The sequence below is a fragment of the Schistocerca gregaria genome, chromosome 2 (assembly GCF_023897955.1).
Source record: "Schistocerca gregaria isolate iqSchGreg1 chromosome 2, iqSchGreg1.2, whole genome shotgun sequence".
Classification (NCBI taxonomy): Eukaryota; Metazoa; Arthropoda; class Insecta; order Orthoptera; family Acrididae; genus Schistocerca; species Schistocerca gregaria.
In genome coordinates, this window is record NC_064921.1 from 398,332,041 (window position 1) to 398,352,633 (window position 20,593).

The 20,593-nt window shown below is 40.8% G+C and overlaps 1 protein-coding gene across 1 annotated transcript in view; it reads right to left on the reverse strand.

Moving 5' to 3' along the window:
* Nucleotides 1-469: 469 nt before the first annotated feature.
* Nucleotides 470-20,593, reverse strand: part of LOC126322286 (major facilitator superfamily domain-containing protein 1-like) — a 130,289-nt gene continuing 110,165 nt past the window's right edge. Inside the window, exons 11-12 of the mRNA XM_049994278.1 lie at nucleotides 17,074-17,206; nucleotides 470-1,341 (exon numbers count right to left, since the gene is read on the reverse strand). Coding sequence (XP_049850235.1) covers nucleotides 1,285-1,341; nucleotides 17,074-17,206 — 190 coding nt within the window. The 3' untranslated portion in view covers nucleotides 470-1,284. The remainder of the gene's footprint in view (nucleotides 1,342-17,073; nucleotides 17,207-20,593) is intronic.

The following is a 20,593-nucleotide window of genomic DNA, read 5'->3' on the forward strand; positions in this document are numbered from 1 at the left end:
AAAACAATTATTGTATCCAAACTGAAGCCGTCCAGAAATTCTTAAATAATATATGGATTCAGGGACAAATTATCTTCCAGAATCGGTATAAAATATTGTTCTTGTAACTGTAAGATGTTTTTCTTGACCATTGTTACTTTCCATTCAGTCCCTAAGTAGGTCCTATTTACGCATAGTCTTCTACATGTTAAAATTATTTAATTGGCCATCATTCCTTCTTATTTAACCCTCTTGCCAGTCTTCGTTGTCATCTGTCTTGTTCAAGCTGTCCTCTGTTTTCTACCTTATGTGCTAAGCCCATGTGGCCATCATTCCTTCTACATGTTAAGTTCTTTCACTTGCAGGGTAAAGGAATTTTTAAGGATTCACACAAAAATCTAATTTAGGTTATAGAGAGGTGGCAGGATGGAACAAAATGGAAATTAGTAACTGCTGAAGCATGAAATGTCAGTGGAAACAGTACAGTAACTTCACATATCTCTAATGTTTTTATTTCTGGCTCATGTTTTCTATATCAAGAGTACACATAAAATATTATTCATAAAATTACAAACTTAACAGTTCACTTTATAGGCATTTCTTCATGAGGTCACATTAGCAGTTGAAACTGGAAAGAACACATTAAAATTTTAATGTGTACAAGTAGAAATTTAATTCAGTGATCCATTTGTAGTACGCATAGAAAAACAGTAAGGCATAATTCCCAAACAACACACACCCTTTGACACGGCAAAAAGGTTTAGATGATTTTGCTCTTCCAACACATTACTCTTATGAGTTTCATTCTTCAACATATGCCACAGATCCTATGATCCTGCCAATAAGCACTTGTCATAAGCTAAGCACAGTCAAGTTGCACTATGTGTTTTATCTTAGTGTTCACTTCTGAAAGTCCAAAAAGTTATCAGTTTTATTTTTTTTATTAAAAATAATTACAAAATAATTTTACACATGTCATCAGAATTGACTGGGAAGGTAGAGATTTTACCTAAAGTCTAGTTTAGTATGAGCAGTTGCTCCGAGTATCACAGCAATAACATAACAAAAAGCTTACTTTATAACATATTCACAATAAAATAAATAAGGCTCTTGCATGATGTGAGATCTTTGCAGAATGATATGTATACACCAGAAATTCTGATTTTTCTTATGAAAACTATTTTATATACAATACAATATGAAAATTAATATCTCCACAATGTCCCATAAAATTTTTGTGGATTTCATTTCGTTTTATGAAAATACAAAAATATTTTCTTGTATAACAAACATAGTAAATCAATTCTATCTCAGTGCTCTGTATGCCAGTCCTTTGAGGTTCACATTATAATGTGAAGGCAGCTGAAAAGAAAAAGAAAATTTTATTTCAATCAGAAACTGATTAACAAACAAAGAAGTATAACATCTAAAATAATGTAAAAAAAAAAATACGAAAAGCAAGCTCCCACTAAAAAGATAACCTTCAGTTGAAAGTACTAAGAATAGCTACTTGGGGAAAATGGGATAACTAAGACATTTTTTACAATGTACATAAACTGTGAACATACAATTCATATGGGGTGCAACAGCCTCCTTTGTGTGGTTATGGTCCAGCCCTTCCAAGTTTTCTCAGTAAATGACAAACCGCAAAGCTACCAACCCATTGCTTTACTTAGCACAATATATAAATCTTTGGAAAGAATACTGTATAAAAGAACTAGCCACAAAATTTTCAGCCAAAACCTGCATGCCGCACAGACAGATTTCCACCCAAACTGCAGTTGCACAAACCAAGTTTTCTCACTAACCAACTGGAAAGAAGCTGATTTCAAAGCAAACAAAAGACATCAACTGTATTTATAGATCTAATAGTAACAGTGGCTTATGATACTGAGAGGAAGCAAAGGGTGACATTCAAACTTTTGCAGTTCATACAATGTCTTAAAATTGGAAACTTCATCAGTGGTTTCCAAATTCCAATGGTCAATAATGTCCCCTAATCAAGCTTTATGATTGGCTTCCTTAAGGATTAGTGTTAACCCTTATTCTGCTTTCCCTCTATATAGCAAACAGAACTACGACAACATCACGGAAATCTGGATATGCTGACAATTGGGATCTTGCTGCAAGCCAGAAAGACCTGGGCATTACTGAGCCCGTCTTGACTGAAGACCTACAAATTTTTGGCAAACATATCCATAACTGGAAGTTACAGCCAAGTGCTGCCTAAACAGAATTTACCAGTTTCCACCTTAACAACAGCTCATCAACAAGGAAATAAAGATATATTTTGAAAGGAAACAGTGAAGCATAACAAAAGTCCACATTATCTAGGGGTCACCCCTGATAGGACACTCAGCTTTAAAGAGAAGTTGCTGAAAATTGCCACTAATCTGGAGACAATAAACAGAATATTGCACAAACTTTGTGGTATTGCAAGGAGTTCATCAGCTCAAACACTAAGAACTTCTGCCCTAAAACTGGTGTATGCTGTGGCAGAATACTGGGCTGCAGTCTGGTGCAATAGCCCATACACCAGACTTGTCAACACATAGCTGAACAAGACTATTACTGTGCATCAGGAGGATTCCATCTAACAGCTGTCCAAAAGCCTGAGGGCAGATGGTGGAGCCGACAGTGGAAACATCCCATATCTCCTCTGCCGAAGAAATCCAAAGCTGTTCACAGAAGTTCCAATGAGGTCATGACAACCTCCTTGTCCAACTGCAGAGTCCCTGTTTTTTTCCCGTTCCTGATGTGTAAAACCACAAGCAATGCGCAACACTATGAAGACACTTTGCAGGAACTGTGATATGCCATAAATTCAAAACATCCAGGAATGCTGCAGACAGAATCATCAGGATGCATGATAATGCCAAACCAACACTGCATCAGTGATTTTCTTGAGAAACACTGTAACATCCTCCATTCAGCCCGGATCTAATATAGTGTGATTTTCACTTCTTTGGTGACCTGAAGAAAGGCTTGTGGACATCAGTTTCAGTCAGATGAGGAATTGCAAGAGTGAGCATGGTTGTTGATCTGTCAGCAGCTGACCAAATTCTACAAAATAGGAATTGATCGTCTCATAGCCCATTGGCGTAAATTTCTTAATTTGTGTGGTGTTGTATGGAACCATTCCATGGTCCCATTGTGGTGGGTGTTCAATTCTCATTTCACTGACATTTATAATATTATATCTACGTACCCAATGGAGCTGGCTCTTTTGGGTTGCTAAAATTACCAGATTTTCCCAGATTTATTGGTTAAAAAATACACCTTTTCCCAGGCGAAAATACACTTTTTCCGTGTTAAGTGACAGTATACTTTCAAATGGAACTGTACAACTTATCAATCCTTTGAATGATACTGTCTTATAGACTGGTGTAGAACTTCCTGGAACTTTATAAAATGAAGTCCAGCAAAAGCATGAGATCGAGAAGTAGTAGTAGTAGTAGTAGTAGTAGTAGTAGTAGTAGTAGGATGAAATTTGTATATAAATTCAGAATCATCATATTCTTCCTTATAATTTGTGTGATGTCCCCGTTTCTTCTCCTCGTTCTAACAATCTTGTCATCACAAATTCTGTAACTATTCCTGCCATTCTCAAATCTTATTCTCCTGTTAAACCTGCCAGAATCACCAATTTACTTATCCTGTATTTATTCTCTGGTTAGGTATTATTATGCATTCATATAACGTGTTTTCTGTGCTATTCCGAGAACAAGAATATAAGCGTCTGCTAACTGAGGATTGCACAGCTGGCCTTTAGTAGTGTAGCATCTGGCAAAAATTTTCTTTCAAAATTTCATTTTTCTTGAATACACCGAGAAGATAATATGTAATCTTTCTTACCTTTGTATTCCTGTTATTCGTTCATTTCCACTCTGGTAGTCTGAATCTATGGATTTCACTAATAATTATAATAACGCTATTCATTCGCACACCCAAGTAACCACGTAAACAAACAGTGACTGGCATTCACCCATTCCAGTTCATTCAGTTCAGCCCATATAGCCCAGTTCCCTTTTGTCTGTGGAAAAGTTGTTCTTTCTAAATGCGACAGGGATCTCCTGACAGAGACATCATGTACACTATGCATGCAATCAAAAATCAACTTATAATGTGTTCAGATACCAACTTAGAATGTATTCAAAATTTGTTCAAAAACCAACAGAGATGTGTTTCAAAATCATATTAACAATCTATAGACCAAGCTGCCCTTGACACCAGGTGCTTTGTGAAACAAGACTTTTTTTTTCCCCTCCAAGAATATGAATTTGGTGTCCCTTGAAATTGTACCTGCACGCTGCAAAATTTCGTATCACAATGCGCAGCATATTTTCATATTATGAAAGTATAAATCTGAATTCCATCAAACACAGCACTTTAGTTTCCAAAGCATTGAAATCGAAGTTGCAATGCTCTTTTGTAAGCCAATCACAGCTCACGACACATATCTCGCCAGTCAATGACAGCAGATATTCAGAGCAATGGACACATGATGATGTCAGCCAATAGCAATATCACTGTTAAGTAGTGTGGACACACAAATAGGAATTGTTAATGGTTTAAATTAATATACATAGTGTATCTACAAGAAAAGCTAAACTTTCACATATAATATTGATCTTTAAGATTAATACGGTAAAAGAGGGGCTAAGCTTGCACATGTAATATTGGTCTTTTTATGCATGTGTTGCACTTTAAGATACATCACACAAATTTGCCAGTAAAATTTAAAATAATGACATAAATGTCTGGTCTTCTGGACTCAAAATTCTTCTACGTGGCTGATCCTCGATGTGGCAAGTTTTAAATGAGAGTCAAACACACTGGGATTTAAGAAATTCGTCGCACATTCTTACACATAACATAATTGATCTTGAGTAAAAGGAAATTTACTTTGAAAGAAACACTTTTCAAACTACCATTCACAATACTTTCCTGTGACATGTTACAAATAGCATCGTTTCAGTGCCAGAAAGCAGGTATTACTGCACTTGCACAGCTACGATGATGTTTGTCTGTACATATAAAGCATTAAGAGATCTTACATAACATCATAAAAGAAACAGGACATCAGAGTATATCCCAATAGCATCAGAAATTCACAAACCATACTTAAATGCATAATTCGGCTTGAAGTGCACATTTGTATGTCCAGATTCACACTGAAGTAGGCCACAACCTAATATCAAGCTTTTCACTGTGGTTTTCGGGATGTAAATTTTCTTTGAGTACTACCAGCACTGTACTATTTCATGTTTGGTTCTTTATTATGGCACAATGCCATTCATACCAGAAGATGAAAACATGCACTTGAAATTCAGCGAACAGTTGCAACTAGCCTATACTGTGGAATGAAATGCTTCATTTCAAATAAATTGAGCACCTCAGTGGAAAAAAATTAATAAAAGCCAAATCTTTTTAGCAAACCGACAAAAATAACTTCATTGTTCTGCAAGGCAATTAATGATTGACTGCCAGAAACATGGAAATAAAATAAAATCAGAAAACAAACTAATAATATATTTCAGCCTTACATAATTATGTGATTCTATTTTAATTAACCTTTTAGCTCCCGGCCAAGAGCTATAAACAATGCGGAAACAAAAAAATCACAACGCATAAACACAAATCAAGTGGAGATTACGACCCCCCCCCCCCTCCCTCCACACAAACACACACTAAAACTCAGACTGCTCTGCGCATGCACAAATCTGGGAGCTTGGGTGCACAAGAAAAAATTTTCCCGTTAGCCTCTGGCTTCAAGTAGCCAGAAGCGGGAGAAGATACTGCTCATATATGACTGAACTGCACATGCACACGAGCTTGCTGGCAACTACTCAAATGAACCTAATGTAAGAATGTAAGCAGCTGTGATGTCACGCTCATCAGAAGCAGTTCGTTGTAATGAAGTACTGCATAGTCTTCATCCTTTGACACATTTAGCTGTTGGCAGATGCGTGTGTGCATGGTGTTTTGTTGTTGTAAATGGAGCATATCCTTTACAATAAAAGATTTATTCTTTTCTTTTCTCCGTTTATGTTTTACTGCTGCACTATTACTGCAGTAGCAGGATACAGTAATATTCTTTGTTAGACTAACAGTTCTTACTAGTCAACATCACAAAAATTTAACTGAAAGCTAGAACAATGAAAAATTTCCAAAATTCCGAAAAATTTCTGGGCTATTTCCAGCTTTCTCCCGGATGAAATAATTCCTGGGTTTTCCCCAGATTTCCTGGGTCATATACAGCCTGATTATCCTTGTTTTGCTTTTGTTGACGTTCATCTTGTATCCCCCTTTCAAGACACTGTCCATTCTGTTCAACTGCTCATCCAAGTCCTTTGCTGTCTCTGATAGAATTACAATATTTTTTTCTCCATGGACTTTAATTCCTATTCCAAATTTTTCTTTGGTTTCGTTTACAACTTGTTCAATGTACAGATCAAATAACATCGGGGACAAGCTACAACCCTGTCACACTCCCGTCTCAACCACATCTTCCTTTTCATGGTCCTCAACTCGTGTAATTACCGTCTGCTTTATGTACAAATTGTAAATAGCCTTTAGCTCCTTGTATTTTACGCCTTTAGAATTTGAAAGAGAGTATTCCAGTCAATAATGTCAAAAGTTTACATTATGTCTACAAAGGCTATAAATGTAGGTTTGCCTTTTCTTAAACTACCTTCTATGAGGAATCATAGGGTGCTTACTACCTCACGTGTTCCCACATTTCTCCAGAATCCAAACAGATCTTCCCTGAGGTCAGCTCCTATCAGTTTTTCCATTTTCCTGTAAAGAATTTGTGTTAGTATTTTGTAACCATGACTTATTAAACTGATAGTTTGGTAATTTTCACACCTGTCAGCAATTGCTTTGTTTGGAATTCGGATTATTATATTCTTCTTGAAGTCTGACGGTATGTCGCCTCTCTCATACAATTTGCTCAACCCATGAAAGAGTTTTGTCAAGGCTGGCTCTCCCAAGGCTATCAGTAGTTCTAACAGAACGTTGTCTACTCCTGGGGGCTTGTTTCAACTTAAGTCTTTCAGTGCTCTGTCAAATTCTTCACACAGTATCATATCTCCCTCCTCCTCTTTATCCACATCCTCTTTCATTTCCATATTATGGCCCTCAAGTATGTACTCCTTCCACCTTTCTGCTTTCCCTCCTTTGCTTAGGACTGGATTTCCAACTGTGTTCTCTCTTTGCCAAAGGTTCTTTAATTCTCCTGTAGGTGGCATCTATCTTCCCCTAATGATGTATGTTTCTAAATCCTTACATCTGTCCTCTATCCATTCTTGCTTACCCACTTTGCAGTCCCTGTCCATCTCAATTTTTACACTGTAGGAAAAGACAGATTGATACTTACCATAAAGAAGACATGTCAATTTGCAAACAGGCACAATTAAGTGACACTTACATAAAGCTTTTGGCTACAGCCTTCATCAGTAAGAGGCAGACACACAAGCAAGCACACCTAATGCACACACAACCACCAACTTTAGCATCTCGAGTCAGAATACATCATGTGGGATGCAAGCAGCGATCTGGAGGGGGTGGGGAAGGGGGAGGGGTGGTGTACCAGTGGGGAGAGACAAATGCTGTCTGGTGGAGTGTGCAGGCACTAGAATGCTAACAGGCAAAGTGTCAGTAGGTTGTGGGACAGGGACATAGGAAAAAATGAGCAAAATAGGAGAGGAGTGGGGAAAGGCAGACGGATTCATTGGCAGAGGGCTGCAAATAAACATGTGGGAGATGAGAATGGGGAGGAGATGATAGCACAGAGGAGGTGGAAACTGTTGGGTGGAGGGTGTGAGGACAGTATATTACTGTAGGTAGTGGCTGGGATAGTTATGGGAGTGGAGAATGTGTTGTAAGGATAACTCCCATGTGTGCAGTTCGGAACAGCTGGTGTTGGAGGGAAGACTCCAGATGGCTCAGGTTGTGAAGCAGTGATTGAAATCAAGTGTGTTATGTTCAGCAGCATGTTATGCCACAGGGTGGTCTACTTTGCTCTTGGCCACAATCTGGCGGTGGCCGTTCATCCTGGTCAACAGCTGGTGCCATGATTGCAGCAGAGCTGGTAAACAATACAGCTGCTTTCACAGGTGGCCTGACCATGGTAGGGTGGGTCTGTTGGGCAGGTTTTGCACCACAGTCTTCCTCAACGATTGGGATTGGGAGTGGTGTAGGGATGGACATGGATGTTGCAGAGGTTGGATGGGCAATGGGACACTACTTTAGGAGGGGTGGGAAGTATCTCAAGTATGATGTCCCTCATTCCTAAGATGATAGGAAATCAAAGCCCTGGAGAAGGATGTGGTTTAGTTGTTCCAGTCCAGGATGGTACTGGTTTGTGAAGGGGACACTCCTTTGTGGCTGGTTCTTTAGGGCAGTGGGAGGATTGGGAGTGTGAGAGGGAAATGGCAGAGGAGATGTGTTTGCGGACTTGGTCTGGGGGATAGTGTCAATCTGTAAAGGCCTTGGTGAGGCCTTCAGCATGGCCAAGCTGTATGGGAGGGATTTTTTGATGTGAAAGGGATGACAGCTGTCAAAATGCAGGTACTGTTAGTGGTTTTAATGTGGACAGAGAAGCAGATGGAATCATCAGAGAAGAAAAGGTCAACATCTAGGAAGGTGGCACACTGGGTTGAGGAGGACTACGTAAAGCGGATGGGAAAGAAGGTGTTGAGGTCGTGAAGGAATGAAGGTATGGTGTCCTGACACTGACAACCGATTCTCCCTCCTTTCTGATGCCTCCATCTGCACCTCTGTTTACATTAAAACCACTAACAGTACCTGCATTTTGGCAGCTGTCACCCCTTTCACATCAAAAACTCCCTCCCATACAGCATGGCTACCCGGGGACAGTTTACCTGTACTGACAAAAAATCCCCAGTTCAGTATGCAGTGGGTCTCACCAAGGCCTTCACAGACAGGCACTATCCCCAAACCTAGCCTGCAGACATCTCCCATGCTATCTCTCCTCATACAACCAATAACCAGCCACAATGGAGTGTCCCTTTCATCATCCAGTACCACCCCAGACTGGAACAACTGAACCACATCCTTCATTGGGGCTTTGATTACCTATCATCATGCCCTGAAATGAAGGGCATGCTACCCAAGATACTTCCCACCTCCAAAACATCCTAGTCCATCCCTATGCCACCTCTCAACCATCGCTGCGAGGATAATATACTTGGGGAAGACCCAGGTGCAAAACTTGCCCAATCCATCCACCCAGCACTGGCACATGTTTATCCTACTCCATCAGGCCAGGCTACCTGTGAAAACAGTCATGTGATTTACCAGCTTTTCTGAAATCATTGCGCAGCTTTTTCTATTGGTATGACTACCAACCAGCTGTCCACCAGAATGAATGGCCACAACCAAACTGTGGCCAAGAGTAAAGTGGACCACCCTGTGGCATAACATGCAGCTGAACATAAAACACTTGATTTCAATTGCTGCTTCACTAGCCGCTGTCTGGATCCTTCCCTCCACCACCAGCTTTTCTGAACATCACAGAACGGTGTTCTCCTTACCACGCATTCTCCGCTTCCATAATTATTCCGGCATCAAAAATGGTAACTTGCTGTCCTCACACCCTCCACCCAACAGTTTCTAACCCCTCTGTTCAATCATCTCCTCCCCATTATCATCTACTACATGTTTATTTGCAGACCTCTGTCAGTGCATCCGCCCATCTTTCCTCACTCCTCTCCTATTTCGCTTATTTTCCCCCCTGTCTCCCTGACTCTCAACTTCCTGATGCTGCACCTGTTAGGATTCTAGTTCCTGCACATTCCACCAGTCAGCAATCATCTCCCATCCCACCTGTACACCATCCCTTTGCCTTCCCCTTCCCCTTCCAAACCCCCTACATCTTTATTCTTGCATCCCCCATGATGTTGCATTCTGGCCCGAGCTGCTGGAGTTGGCAGTCTTATGTGCATGAGGAATGCTTACTTGTGTGTGTGTGTGAGAGAGAGAATGGTGTGCATGTGTCTTTTACTGATGAAGGCCGTGGCCAAAAGATTTATATAAGTGTTTTTTAATTGTGCCTGTTTGCAACTTGACGTGTTTCTTTATGGTAAGTAGCAATCTGTCTTATCCTATAGTGTGGATTGTGGTATCCACTACTATTAAATCTCTGCACCGAGCAGTGGCATGCACCATATGCACAACCGAGAAATGCGTTGTTGGCTGCACTTTGCTCGCGGCCCACTGCTAACATTTCAGGTTGCCTTCGTGTGCATGTGTTCTTCAAACCACAGCGATTGGCCGCCCAGAGTATACGGCGACCACAGCCGCCAGCTCCATTAACTATGGAGCCTTATTTAACACTGCTGCTGATGTCTACAAGCCAGTTCTCATCATGCTATGTTCTAATCCATGATTTGGAAGTGCTATGCCGAGGTGGACCTGCTGTTCAATGTGGATTTGGCTGCACTCTGGACTTTGAATCCGTATGGTACACTGGAACTTAGGGCTCAACTTTCACTAGGCTTGGTATGTCAATGGACTTTTGATTTCCATTGGAATTCTGCATTTCACTGCACTTCCTGGATACTGGTAAAACAACCATTAATTTTTATAATTTTCCATAAAGTGTTCATCTACAGCTTGGCACTCGGTAACAGATTTATTTGTATCAGTGTTGTGTCAAAACTAGAACGGTGATATATTTATTGTATTATCAGGGAGTATATGCAGACAAGGGAAGATATTCCTGGATATCTTGGTTGAAAAATATACTTTTTCCTGGGCAAAAATACACTTTTTCTGGCTAAGTGACAGTAGGTTTTCCGTAGATTTTACCCTCAGAACGGTAAAACTTATCAGTCCTTTGAATGGTTAATGTTTTATACACTGGCATAGAACTTCCTGGAAAAAAAAGGGCGAGAGAAGTTTTGGAAAGACCTTTGATATGCAGCAACATATACACTGCATATTTTCGTATAATGAAAGTATAAATTTGAATTGTACCAAACACAGCACAGTAGTTTCTGGAGCATTGAAATCGAGATTGCGACATCCTTTTGTAAGCCAGTCATATTTCATGCCATGTGATCTAGTCAGCCAATGGCAGCAGATATTCAGAGAATAGGAAATATGTTATAGTCAGCCGATAGCAAGATCATTGCTACGTAGCACAAACACACAAGAGGAAAAGTTAACGGTTTACGTTAATAAACATACAGGGTACGTTCCGAAAGTAATGCAATTGAATTTCCCGCGCCGCCCCTAGTAGTCGGAGTGGGAGCGGGCCACATGGAGTAGGTGGGGGGGATGCTAAGCTTTGCCGCGAAACCGGTATCAGTGCTCTCCGAGCTGTGGAAGCGGCAGGACGTCCGACCTTTGCGCGCCGACCGTGTCACGGAAAAAATGGAATCGACGATCGAGCAACGCTACGCGATTAAGTTTTGTGCTAAACTGAACAAATCTTTTGAGGAGACTAACAAAATGATTCGTGAGGCTTACGGGGACTCTGCTCTGTCCTACTCACAAGTTTCGAGGTGGTTAAAGGCCTTTAAGGAAGGCCGGGAAGAGGTTCACGACGAACAACGCTCTGGGCGGCCGTCAACCAGCAAAACCGACAACAATGTGGCTCGTGTGCGACAACTGTTGGACTCTGACCGTCGATTGAGTATCAGGATGGTTGCCAATGAACTGAACTTGTCGTCTACTGTTGTTTTTCGCATTGTTACTGAAGATTTAGCGATGAGGAAAGTGTGCGCCAAGCTCGTGCCCAAGGTGTTGTCAGACGACGAAAAGACCAACCGAGCGGAAATTTCAAGTGAACTTTTGCAACGTGTTGAAATTGAACCTGATTATTTGGACAACGTCATCACTGGTGATGAAACCTGGGTTTTTGAATACGACCCAGAAACAAAACGCCAAAGCTCTGAGTGGCACACTGATCAGTCCCGCAAGCCCAAAAAGGCAAGAATGAGCAAATCAAAAGTGAAAACAATGCTCACTGTCTTTTTCGACAGCAAAGGAGTGGTCCATAAGGAGTTTGTTCCTCAAGGACAGACAGTTAACGCTGCCTACTACGTGGATGTGCTGGAAAGACTCCGCAAAAGGGTCGTCAGGACGAGAAAGGACATCTCCGCTACCTGGCAACTTCATCACAACAACGCGCCTTGCCACAACGCGCTACGAGTCCGCGAGTTCCTGGCCAAACACCAGGTGCCAACGCTGCCCCACCCCCCCTATAGTCCTGACCTCGCCCCAGTTGACTTCTTTTTGTTTCCTAGGATTAAGTCAGCCCTGAAAGGAACCCGTTTTTCGTCCATAGACGAGATCCAATCCGCCGTGACGAGGACCTTGCGAGAGGTCCCAGAAGACGCCTTCCAGAGCGCGTACCGGTCATGGCAGAGTCGCTGGAAAAAATGTGTAGAGGCCCAAGGACAGTACTTTGAAGAATTTTAAGTGTTTGTGCAAATCTGTTCAATAAATTACTTTAAAAAAAAATAATTGCATTACTTTTGGAACGTACCCTGTAGTATAGCTACAAGAAAAGCTAAGCTTTGACATATAATGTTGGTCTTGAAAATTAATAAGCTACAAGAGAAGCTGAGCTTCCACATGTTATTTTGATCCTCTTTTGTGTGTGTTATACTTTAAGATACATCACACAAATGTGCCAGTAAATTTAAAATAATTACATAAATGTCTGGTCTTCTGGGTTCGAAATTCTGGTAAGTGGCTGGTCCTCAAAGTGTTCAGTTTTAAAAGCTCTGTGATTTAAGAAACTCATCCCACTTTCTCACTTGTAACATAATTTATCTTGCATAAAAAGAAATTAGCTATGAAAGTAATGCTTTTCAAACCACCATTTGCAATACTATCTTGACACTCTTAGAATAGGTTCGATTTAGCAGTTGCCAGAGAGCACCAGAAAACAGGCATTATTGTGTGTGTGTGCAGCTGAAGTGGTGTAGGAAGCCCGAATATTCGTATGTATAAAGCACAGAGAGAGCTTACATTACGCCATAAAAGAAATAGATCATCAGAGGATACTCCAAGAGCATTGGAATTTGTAAACCGTACTAAAGTGCATAATTCGGCTTGAAGTGCACATTGTTTTTTTCTTTTTTTTTTCTCCAGATTCACAATGAAGTAGGTCCCATCTGCTATAAAGCTTTTCAGTGTGGTCCTTGGGATGCAAAATTTTCTTGGAGTACCAATACTGTACTATCTCGTATTTGGTTCTTTATTATGGCATAATGCCATACATGGCAGAAGATGAAAACGTGCACTTTAAATTCAGTGAACAGTTGGAACTAGCCAATTCTGTGGAAAGAAACATTTCGTTTCAAATAAATTGATTGCCTCAGCGGAAAGATTAAAAAAAGCCAAATTTCTTTAGCAAACTGACAAAAATAACTTCATTGTTCTGCAAGGCGACTAATGCTTCACTACCAGTTAACATGGAAATAAAATAAAATCAGAAAACTGAAGCTAATCATGTATTTTTGCCTTCCGTGATCATCATCATCATCATCGTCATCATTTAAGACTGATTATGCCTTTCGGCATTCAGTCTGGAGCATAGTCACCCTTATAAAATTCCTCCATGATCCCCTATTCAGTGCTAACATTGGTGACTCTCCTGATGTTAAAATCATTCTTAACCGAATCCAGGTACGTTCTCCTTGGCCTACCCCAACTCCTCCTACCTGATACTGCTAAACCCATGAGTATCTTGGGTAACCTTGCTTCTCCCATGCGTGTAACATGACCCCACCATCTAAGCCTGTTTGCCTAATTGTGGACACCCTCCTGCCAATTTTCCCATCTATTATTACCTGCTATCATCCTAGCTACTTCCATATCCGTAACCTCAACCTTATTGATAAGGTAACCTGAATCCACCCAGCTTTCGCTCCCATACAACGAAGTTGGTCGAAAGATTGAATGGTGCACAGATAACTTAGTCTTGGTACTGACTTCCTTCTTGCAGAAGAGAGTAGATTGTAGCTGAGTGCTCACTGCATTAGCTTTGCTACACCTCGCTTCCAGTTCTTTCATTATGTTGCCATCCTGTGAGAATATGCATCTTAAGTATTTGAAACTGTCCACCTGTTGTAGCTTTGTTCCTCCTATTTGGCACTCAATCCGTTTATATCTCTTTCCCACTGACATTAGAGATATACACGGACTGAGTGCCAAATAGGAGGAACAAAGTTAGAACAGGTGGATGGTTTCAAGTACTTAGGATGCATATTCTCACAGGGTGACAACATAGTAAAAGAACTGGAAGCGAGGTGTAGCAAAACTAATGCAGTGAGCGCTCAGCTACGATCTACTCTCTTCTGCAAGATGGGTTGGGTTGTTTTTGTGGGAAGAGACCAAACTGCGAGGTCATTGGTCTCGTCGGATAAGGGAAGGACAGGGAAGGAAGTTGGCCATGCCCTTTCAAAGGAACCATCCCAGCATTTGCCTGGAGAGATTTAGGGAAATCACGGAAAACCTAAATCAGGATGGCCGGACATGGGATTGAACCGTTGTCATCCCGAATGCGAGTCCAGTGTGCTAACCACTGTGCCCCCTCGCTTGGTCCGCAAGAAGGAAGTCAGTACCAAGACTAAGTTATCTGTGCACCGTTCAGTCTTTCAACAAACTTTGTTGTATGGGAGTGAAAGCTGGGTGGATTGAGGTAATTATGTGAATATATTTTGATTCACTTGATAACTCCTGGCCACAGAAATCTGTTTTGTTTTCATTTGATGTGAGAGCTGTAAACGAAGAACAAACACCGACATCACTTAAAGCAAACACGGGTCACGTGGAAGCTAACCCCGTCCCCACTACAACTCAGACAACTCTGCGCATGCGTGAATCTGGCAGCTAGGGTGATCCAAGAAAAATTTTTTCCGCTAGCATCTGGCTGCATGCTGCTACTGCCGATACAGCACAACCATACTTCAAGTAGTAGGAAGTGGGAGAAGGTACTGCTCATACACAAGTCAACTGCGTACGCATACGAGCCCGTTGGCAACTGGTCAAACGAACCTAATGTAAACAGCTGTGACATCACACTCATAGAAAGGAGTTTATCGTTACAACATATTACACAGTCTTCGCCCTAAAGCCTTTGACATATTTTTTCTGTTTGCAGACGCTTGTGCATGCACGGTGCTTTGTTGTTGTAAATAGCGCATTTCCTTTGCACTAAAGTGAATCAATTCTTACCAGTCAAAATTACACAAATGTAACTCAAAGCTAAAACAATGAAAAATTCATGGAGTCCCAAAAAATTCCCACGGATTTCTGCTGGATGAAAAAATTCCTGGGTTTTTCCTGGATTTCCCGGTTGCCCCTGGTCATATACACCCTGATTGTTCCTGGCTATAATACTGATATTTCTAGCTCAAGTTTCCATTGTTTAATCTCATTTTTTGGACATTTGTGTTCCCTTTAGCCTGCTTCATTTACTACATTTTTATATTTTCTCCTTCCATCAACATAATTCAATACATATATTGTATTATTGAAGGATTTCTCCTAGCCCTTGTCTTTTTACCTACTTGATCCTCTGCTGCCTTCACTATTTCACTATTCTTACCCTTTTGCGATCCTCTGCTGCCTTCACTATTTCACTATTCTTACCCTTTTGCACTTTCCTCAGTTTTAAACTGCAGTTCATAACCAATAAATTGTGGTCAAAGTCCACACCTGCCCCAGGAAATGTCTTACGATTTAAAATATGGTTCCAAAAATCTCTGTCTTACCGTTATATAATGAATTTGAAACTTTCCAGTGTCTCCAGGTCTATTCCATGTCTACAACCTTCTTTCATGGTTCTTAAACAAAGTGTTAGCTGTGATTAAATTATGTTCTGCACAAAATTCTACCAAGCGGCTTCCTCTTTCATTCTTTTCCCCGGTCCATAGTCACTTAATATTTTTTCCTTCTCTTCCTTTTCCTACTATCAAATTCCAGTTCCCCATTACTATTAAATTTTTGTTTCTCTGAACTATCTGAATGATTTCTTTTATCTCAGCATACATTTCTTCAACCTCTTCATCAGCTGCATAGATAGTTGGAAGATAAACTTGTACTACTGTGGTGAGAGTGGACTTTGTGCCTATCTTGGCTACAATAACGCGTTCACTATGCTGTTCATAGTAGCTTATCTGCTTCCTATTTTTATTTTATTCATTATTAAAGCTACCCCTGCATTACCCTTATTTGATTTTGTATTTATAGCCCTGTATTCACCTGACCAGAAGCCCTGTTCCTCCTGCCACTGAACTTCACTAACTCCCACTATATCTAACTTTAACCTATCCATTTCTCTTTTCAAATTTTCTAACATACCTGTCCAATTAAGGGATCTGACATTCCACGCTCTGATTCGCAGACAATAGGGGACTATTTTATGTGCAGAATGCTTTACCCAAGAGGAAGGCATAATCATTTAACCATACAGGAGAGCTGCATGCCCCTGGGAAAAATTAGAGCTGTAGTTTCTCCTTACTTTCAGCCGTCTGCAGTACCAGCACAACAAGGCCATTTTGTTTGATGTTACAAGACCAGATCAGTCTATCATTCAGATCGTTGCCCCTGCCACTACTAAAATGGCTGCCCCTCTTCAGAAACCCCATTTTTGTCTGCCCTCTCAATAGATACCCTCCACTGTAGTACAGCTATCTGTAGTGCCGAGGCACACAAGCCTCCACACCAATGGCAAGGTCCATGGTTCATGGACACATCTAATTCTTACAGTGCATATGAGTTTAATAGATTGTTAACTTCCTCACTATTAAGTAAGCTAGTACTGCTCCAACTGTAAGATGATAACACAGCAGCGAACTGCTGCAACTGTATATGTTAGACTATAGTAGTATAATGAGCACAGGCTGTAATTTTCCAAATACAATTAGCAAAACTACATACTGCCTGAAGGACTCATTAAGGACTTGACTGACCTTGGATAAAAGTTTAACTACTTTTATCTTTTTGTTTTCCATTTAGCCCTAAGCTATCCACAGCAGATTGTCAAAAGTACATGAACACACATCACCCAAATAAAATGAAAATATACCTTAATTAATCAATACTTACATTGGCACCAATTCTAGATAAATAACGATTTCGAATATGGAAGTCCGAATGTGGCTGAAGCAAGTCGTGGGGAGTTATATCTGACATTGAACCCGATGCCAATAGCTTTTCTCGTTCCAGAACTTCAGCAGCCCTGAAATGACATTTTTTTGTGAAATAGGTAACAATGGAAAAACACACGTCTTATCCAGAATGCATGTTACAAGTTTAGAGCAACTGTTTGCATGATACAGGATGAAGTACACGTTGGTGTTCAGTAAGCTAGGTCTATATAACAGCCTGTTCTTTTTATTTTGTGGCACTGATTATTACAATTGCCTTCAGCACTATCTAAAAGACACGAGACCTATTGTTTGTTTTCTTGTTTATTGATTAAAGATGGTTAGAGATTGTGCCTCTTGAGTACAGATGGAGGAGGAAATGGCTAAACAGCTGGAAGCCGTGTTGGCCATGAACAACATGCTTCAGGCTCCTGTCTCCTGGACTGCAGAGGGGTTGGGGCATCTGAGATGAATGCTTTGGCACCTCTGGAGCTTATAGTGCTATGTGGGCTTCATGATGCCTCTGTACTTACTGATTCACATGTCCGTGACAGTGATTGAATGAATAGTGGTGTGGCTGCGGATCTCCGAGCAGAAGTCGAAAGTAGGTACCAGCCACACAGCTGTCCCCTTACATATTAAAAGCAGATTTGAGGCATTGCCTGCACCTGAAAGTACAACTGAACCAGCATGGGCCTGTTGGCACTGTGGCCGATGCTCCTCCAAAAGCCCGAAAAGTTGGGACTGCTTGTCACTGGGAGCCCCAATGTTAGGTGGGTGATGAAGCCCCTCAGTAAAACAGCAGCCAGGTTGGGGAAGACCAGTGCCCACTCTATTTGCGTGCCACAAGGTCTCGACCGCGATACAGAGGAGGCTCTGCCAGCAGCAACTGAGAACACTGGGCACACCCACCAGCAAATCATAGCTCACAAAGCCGATGAGTGATATCTGCTGCAGGGATCACAGGTGAATGGCTGATTTGGTGAAGATAGCCTTGCCTTTGGGGTGGGAGCAGAGCTAAGGTATCAGATGCAAATTTCTCAACCCCCAGAGTCAGGAGGAGAACTGCAGGGACAAGTGTGCACTACATGCAGGAAATGACTAATAGAATAGTGGAGTACGTGTGTAATGCACATATGGGTTTTTTAGGATAGAGACATCCCTTCTGTTTTCATACAGAGTAGTATTCATAATAGCAGATTGGAAAAAGAAAAGACAATATAGTAGCACTTGAATGGAGGAGCATCTACAGAAAGATCCCGAAACTAATGTAGATTATAAAAGGTAACAATGCTTACACAGAACAAGGAACAGAAAGCTGGCTGAAAGCGGAGTTTGACAGCAATGAAATGCTAAACTTTGACTGGAATATTCACCGCAAAGATTAGTTTAACGATGGTGGTGGAAGCATGTTGATAGCAATAATAAGTACGATAATATCTACTAAGATTAGTACAGAGTCAGGATGCAAAATAACCTGAGTGAAAAGTGTTAAAGATGGATCAAACATGGTCATTTGATGTTTTATAACAACAGTAATGGTGGAACAGTTGAGGGGAAACTTGGAGAACATGTCACGTAAATTTCCTGGCCATGTTGTAGTTTATCTACCAACTATAGATTGGGAAACTCAAGTGATTAGGACAGGTGATAGGGACAGAGATTCGTCTGAAACTGTTCTAAATGCCTTATCCAAAAATTACCTTCAGCAGTTAAATTGGGAGCTGACTCGAGAAGATAACATCTTAGACATGCTCAGTTAGCATAGAACAGGTAACTAGTGATCATAAGGTCATTACAGCATCACTGAACATGGCTGTAAATAGGAGTACAAAGACAGGCAGGAATATCTTTTTGTTTAGCAAGGGCGACAAGTGACAGATTTCAGATTACTTGACAAGTCATCGCAAAAATGTCATCTCCAACACCAGTAATGTTGAGCATCAATGGACAAAGTTCAAAAGCATAATCATACAACAAACTTTAGACAAGTGTGTTCAGAGTAGGATTGTAGGGGACGGAAAAGACCTACCGCAATTTGACAACTGTGTTAGAAAGCTGCTACAAAAAGAAAGATAACGTCACTGCAAATTTATGCTTAGCCAAAGACTCAAAGACAATGAATACAAAATTATCATAAGGAAGGCCATGTATGAAGCACTCAGTAAATATAAAAGTAAAACTAACCACATGATAGAATATTCTAAGAACTTCTGGTCTTATAATAAAAAAGGCAAATTTTGACAGGCAAAAATTAGTGGAAACTCATGCATCTGTAAGAAGAGCAGTGCACGAAGTGTACAACAACTTCAACTGCACCTTAGCGAAAGCTCTTAACCGAGAACCTGATAAAATTGTGGTCATACATAAAATCAAAAAGGAGGTCAACGACTTTTATCTAGTCACTCGTTGGGGGCAGCAATAGAGTACAGCTAAAGGAAAGCTGAAGTTTTCAGTCTCACATTTAAGAAATCATTCACACAAGACATTTGAACAAACATACCACTGTTTGACTGTTGTACAGACTCCCACATGGAGGTCATAGAAATTGGCATCAGTAGCACACAGAAGCAACTCAAAGAGTTGAAAACAAGTAAGTCACCAGGTCCGGATGGAACCCCAGTTCGGTTTTACAGAGACTACTCTACAGCATTGGCCCCCTACTCAGCTTGTGAATCTCTTGTCCAGCGAAAAGTCCCAAATGAATGGAGGAAAGCACAGGTGACTCCCATATATAAGAAAGATGAAAGAACTGACCTGCATAACTATAGAAAAATATCATTTAACACGTTTGCTGTAGAATTTTTGTACACATTTTGAATCTGAATACACTACATTTCTTTGGGATAGAAAATATTCTGTCCACAAATCAGCACAGATTTAAAAAGCATCGCTCATGTGAAAATTGGCTTGTCCTTTTTCCAAATGATAACCTACAAACCATGAATGAAGGACAACAGGCTCATTCCATTCTCCTAGGTTTCAGGAAAGCATTTGACATGGTGCTCCACTGGACTGTTGAAGGTCCGAGCATATGGTTTAAGTTCCTAGAACCCAGTTGTGGGCCTTCACAGTGAGTGTTCATCACAGACAAGAATATCATCAGGAGTGCCCCACAGAAGCGTGATAGGACCGCTTTTATTCTCCATATACATATATGTTATGACAGACAGGGTGAGCAGCAACTGGCAGATGTTCACTGATAATGCTGTGGTGTATGGCAAGGTGTCATTGTTGAGAGACTGTAGAAATATACAAGATGACTTAGACAAAGTTTCTAGGTTGTGTGATGAAAGGCAGTTTGCTCTAAATGCAGAAAAATTTAAGTTAATGCAGGTGAGTAGAAGAAACAATCCTTTAATGTTCAAATACAGCATTGATAGGGTACACCTTGACATACCCCATGAACCATGGACCTTGCCGTTGGTGGGGACGCTTGCGTGCCTCAGCGATACAGATGGCCATACCGTAGGTGCAAC